At 49.4% G+C, this 3,856-nt stretch overlaps 1 protein-coding gene across 1 annotated transcript; it reads right to left on the bottom strand.

The window, feature by feature from the left end:
* Positions 1–1,968: 1,968 nt before the first annotated feature.
* On the bottom strand, positions 1,969–3,844 carry LOC103606682 (spectrin beta chain, non-erythrocytic 4-like). The gene is made up of 2 exons (XM_008591235.1): positions 3,585–3,844; positions 1,969–2,298 (listed from the first exon to the last, which is right to left on the bottom strand). The coding sequence occupies exons 1-2, from the start codon at positions 3,840–3,842 to the stop codon at positions 1,969–1,971; spliced, it is 588 nt and encodes a 195-aa protein (XP_008589457.1). The 5' UTR covers positions 3,843–3,844.
* Between the last annotated feature and the right edge of the window lie 12 nt (positions 3,845–3,856).

The following is a 3,856-nucleotide window of genomic DNA, read 5'->3' as shown; positions in this document are numbered from 1 at the left end:
TTCCTCTTTCCCTTAGCCCCTGAAACCAATCCATCAGTCAAGACTGAACACTTAAACTACGGTGTGAAATTATATCAAGTCTGAGATTTGTTTTAAAATAACTCAGTAGGGGTGGAGGGGGAGGGGGAGTGTAGAAGAAACAAGACTGGCCAAATGTTGATGGTTGTTCAAGTTAAGTGAACAACCCCAGTCTGTTCTCCACAAGGCATCTGGGGCAATCTTTCTCAAATGTACGTCCTATCACATCACTCCCTGCTCTAAACTCTCCCACGGCTCCCATCTTACTCAGAGACTGTGAAATTATATCAAGTCTGAGATTTGTTTTAAAATAACTCAGTAGGGGTGGAGGGGGAGGGGGAGTGTAGAAGAAACAAAACTGGCCAAATGTTCATGGTTGTTCAAGTTAAGTGAACAACCCCAGTCTGTTCTCCACAAGGCATCTGGGGCAATCTTTCTCAAAAGTACGTCCTATCACATCACTCCCTGCTCTAAACTCTCCCACGGCTCCCATCTTACTCAGAGAAAAGTCACACTCCTCACCCCGTGTGGCTTCCAGGGCCCTACTTCCCCTCTGCACTCACTTCCTACCACTCTTCCCCTTCCCCTTCACTCACTCCATCACTCCCCCTCAAACATGCCGAACTACAGTCCACCTCAGGGCCTTTGTACTAGCTGACTCTTCCAGCTGGAAAGCCCTTCCCCCAAAACTTTACCCTACTCACCCATCACTTCATTCAGGTCTCCACTCAAATCTCACATCCTCAGAGAGGCTTTGCCAGCTATTGAACTACAGTCCACCTCAGGGCCTTTGTACTAGCTGACTCTTCCAGCTGGAAAGCCCTTCCCCAAAAACTTTACCCTACTCAGCCATCACTTCATTCAGGTCTCCACTCAAATCTCACATCCTCAGAGAGGCTTTGCCAGCTATTGTCTCCTCCCTTACCTCGCTTTATTTTTTTTTTTGGCAGCTGGCTCGTACAGGGATCTGAACCCTTGACCTTGGCCTTATCAGCACCATGCTCTAACCAAGTGAGCTAACCAGCCAGCCCCACTTTATTTTTTCGTGATAGCATTTATTACTATCTGATAAAAATATTAGGGGTTTATTTGTTACCTGTCTCTACTCTCAGAATGTAAGCTGTCTCAGGACAAGGGCTTGGTCTTGTTCACGATCTGGCACACAATAGGCATTCAATAAACATTTGCTGAGTAAATGAATGTAGGCTCAAGGCCCCACAATCACAGAAGCAATGCCATGTGTCCACCACTCTCTGGGTTCTTTTCTTTCTGTGCATACTGCCAGACTAAATTTCTAGCCTTCCTGGCAGACAGGTTGGGCCACTTGCCCAGCAGCCTGTGAGTGCAGGCTTAGTCCCTAAAACCTCGTGTGTGACCTCCTGGCTGTCTTTCCCCCCTCTGCAGCTGGATGCAAGAGGGTCTAGCAAATGACACACAGGGCCAAGTGACAGGAGGACCCTGGTTCCCAATCACCAAACAACAGGCTTCTGCTAGACAATCACATCAGACCACTATATGAGCAATAAATCAGTGCCTACTATCTTAAGCCACTGAGATGCTGGAAATGTTTGTTATAGTTGTTCGCCCATCCTAAAAAATATGAGGGTACTTCAACAAGTTCGTAGAAAAATAGAATTAAAAGAGAATATGAATCTTTCCATGAGCATTTTGGAGATCCCTCATACTGTCCGGCCACACACACACACACAAGATGCCTCATACAGTCCCACACCTTCCCTGCCCCTATCCTGGCTCTAGCCCAGCCCATGCTGTGACAACCCCATGGGGAGGGCAGTAGTGGGTAATTGGGAAGGACAGAGAGCAGGAGGGTGTCCCATGCTCTGAGCCCCCAATGCCAGGCCTGACAAGGGGTCTTAATACACGTGAAGCATCTAGAACGGTGCCTGGCATACAGAGGTGCTACACAGGTATTGGCTGTTGTGATTTCTTTTATAAGGGGACTGTCAATAGGATGGGAGGAGCTGGAGCAGACTTCCAGAGGCAGGTAGGAAGCCCAAGGTGGGATGAGGGGCACCTGGGTTTGTCGGCTGCCCCAATCTGGCCGGCGATGCCATCCATCCAGGAGAGCAGGTCACGGGCCTGGCTGTGGAAGCGCAGGGCATCGGCTGTAGAGCTGACATGCAGGCGGGCGTCCTCACAGGCAGTCAGTAGTTCCTTCCAGCCCTGCAGCACCTCCTGCTCTCGGCTAGCGATGGCCTCAGCATGCTCGCCCGCATACACTGTCCGCAGCTGGGCTGCCCCCTCCTGCAGCTGCCGCACCTGAGGGGCATGCCAGGTGGGCAACAGCCCTCCACAGGGTCCAGGCTCCACCCTCTCTTTCCCCCATCTGCTGACCAAGTGCAGAACCTGAAGAGGTGAGGAGCCTGCACCCTGTAATCCCACAACCCAGCTTCCCTTATATCCTCTGGCTGGTTTCTCTTTGACTTACCTGCGTTCTGACTTCTTTTAGATCTACTACCAGGTTTCTTTCAGTCCACTGCCTGATTTCTTCTGGTCTGAGAGCTATATTTCTTTAGGGTCTGTTACCTACTTCTTCAGGCAGGCCCACCTCTATCTTGTTTCAGAGAGATCTGATTTCTTTCAGGAAACCCTTTCCCACTCTGATGTCTATCAGACATGCTGTCCAATATTTTTCAATTTGTTTCAGACCCACTACCTACTAGTACTACACTTTCCTTCAGAATGGCTATTCAATTACAATCTCCTGCCCAATTTCTATTGGTTCTGCTGTGCGAGTGCTGTTCATTCTCCATTGGTTCAATCACCTGATTTCTTTTGGAGTGACCACCCCATTTCTGTCACATCAGCCACTTAATCGCTATCAATCTCTCAGCCCAATTTCTAAGTTATCCATATGATTTACAAAAATGATCATCCAATTTCTACCTTCCATTAGAACTGCAGCTCTATTTCCTTCAGCCCTGTGTCTTCAGTTCTATTAAGCCTGCAGCTTCATTGCCATCTGATTTTTCAGGTACACCTCCCAATTCCTGGTTCCTCTTTTTTTTTGTTTTGTTTTGTTTTGGCAACTGGCTGGTATGGGATCCAAACCTGTGACCTTGGTGTTATAAGGCTGTGTGCTCTAACCAACTGAGCTAAGCAGCCAGTCCCTCTCTGCCTGGTTTCTATGAGCTCTGTTACCTTTTCCATCAAATTTCTTTCAGAAAAATCATATGATTTCTATCTGAGACCGGCTGTCTAATTTCTATCTGCCCCACAGCCAAATTTCTCTTAGCTATCTCGCAATTCCCTTTAGACCCATTGTTGGATTTAGGTAAGATTCACTTCACAGTTTTAGGAAGTTTCCTAATCTCTCTTGGAAACATTGTCACATTTCTATCAGACCAACTGCACCACTTTTTCTGCCACTACTTGATTTCAATCAGTCCATTTTCTATCTGCCCCATAATCCAAATTCTCCCTGTTCTGTGGTCAGCTTTCTATCTGCTCCACTGCCTAATTTTGTCCTGCTCAACAGCCTGATTTCTGTCTGCTCTGTTGCCCACATCCCTCGGCCATGCAGTCCCGCACCATCGGTGCCCCACCTGGGACACGAGGAGCTGCAGGTCATGCTCAAAGGCGCGAAGGGTCCGCTGCATGGAGCTGGCACTGGGTCTGGGCTCAGGCGGGGCGGTCAGGCGGGGCAGCCGCCTCCGCTTCTCCTCGATCTGTCCCTGAAGCTCTCGGGCGTCGCTGAAGAACTTATGCAGCTCCCGAGAGGCGGCCAGCAGCTGGGCCCGTGTGCCCATGAGCTCCAGCAGCTCGGCCCAGGCCTCATTCAGTCCATCCTTCCACTCGGCCATTGTGGCCGCTGCCG

Source organism: Galeopterus variegatus, unplaced genomic scaffold, assembly GCF_000696425.1.
Source record: "Galeopterus variegatus unplaced genomic scaffold, G_variegatus-3.0.2 Scaffold6777, whole genome shotgun sequence".
NCBI lineage: Eukaryota > Metazoa > Chordata > Mammalia > Dermoptera > Cynocephalidae > Galeopterus > Galeopterus variegatus.
This window is presented reverse-complemented; position numbering and strand designations above follow the sequence as displayed.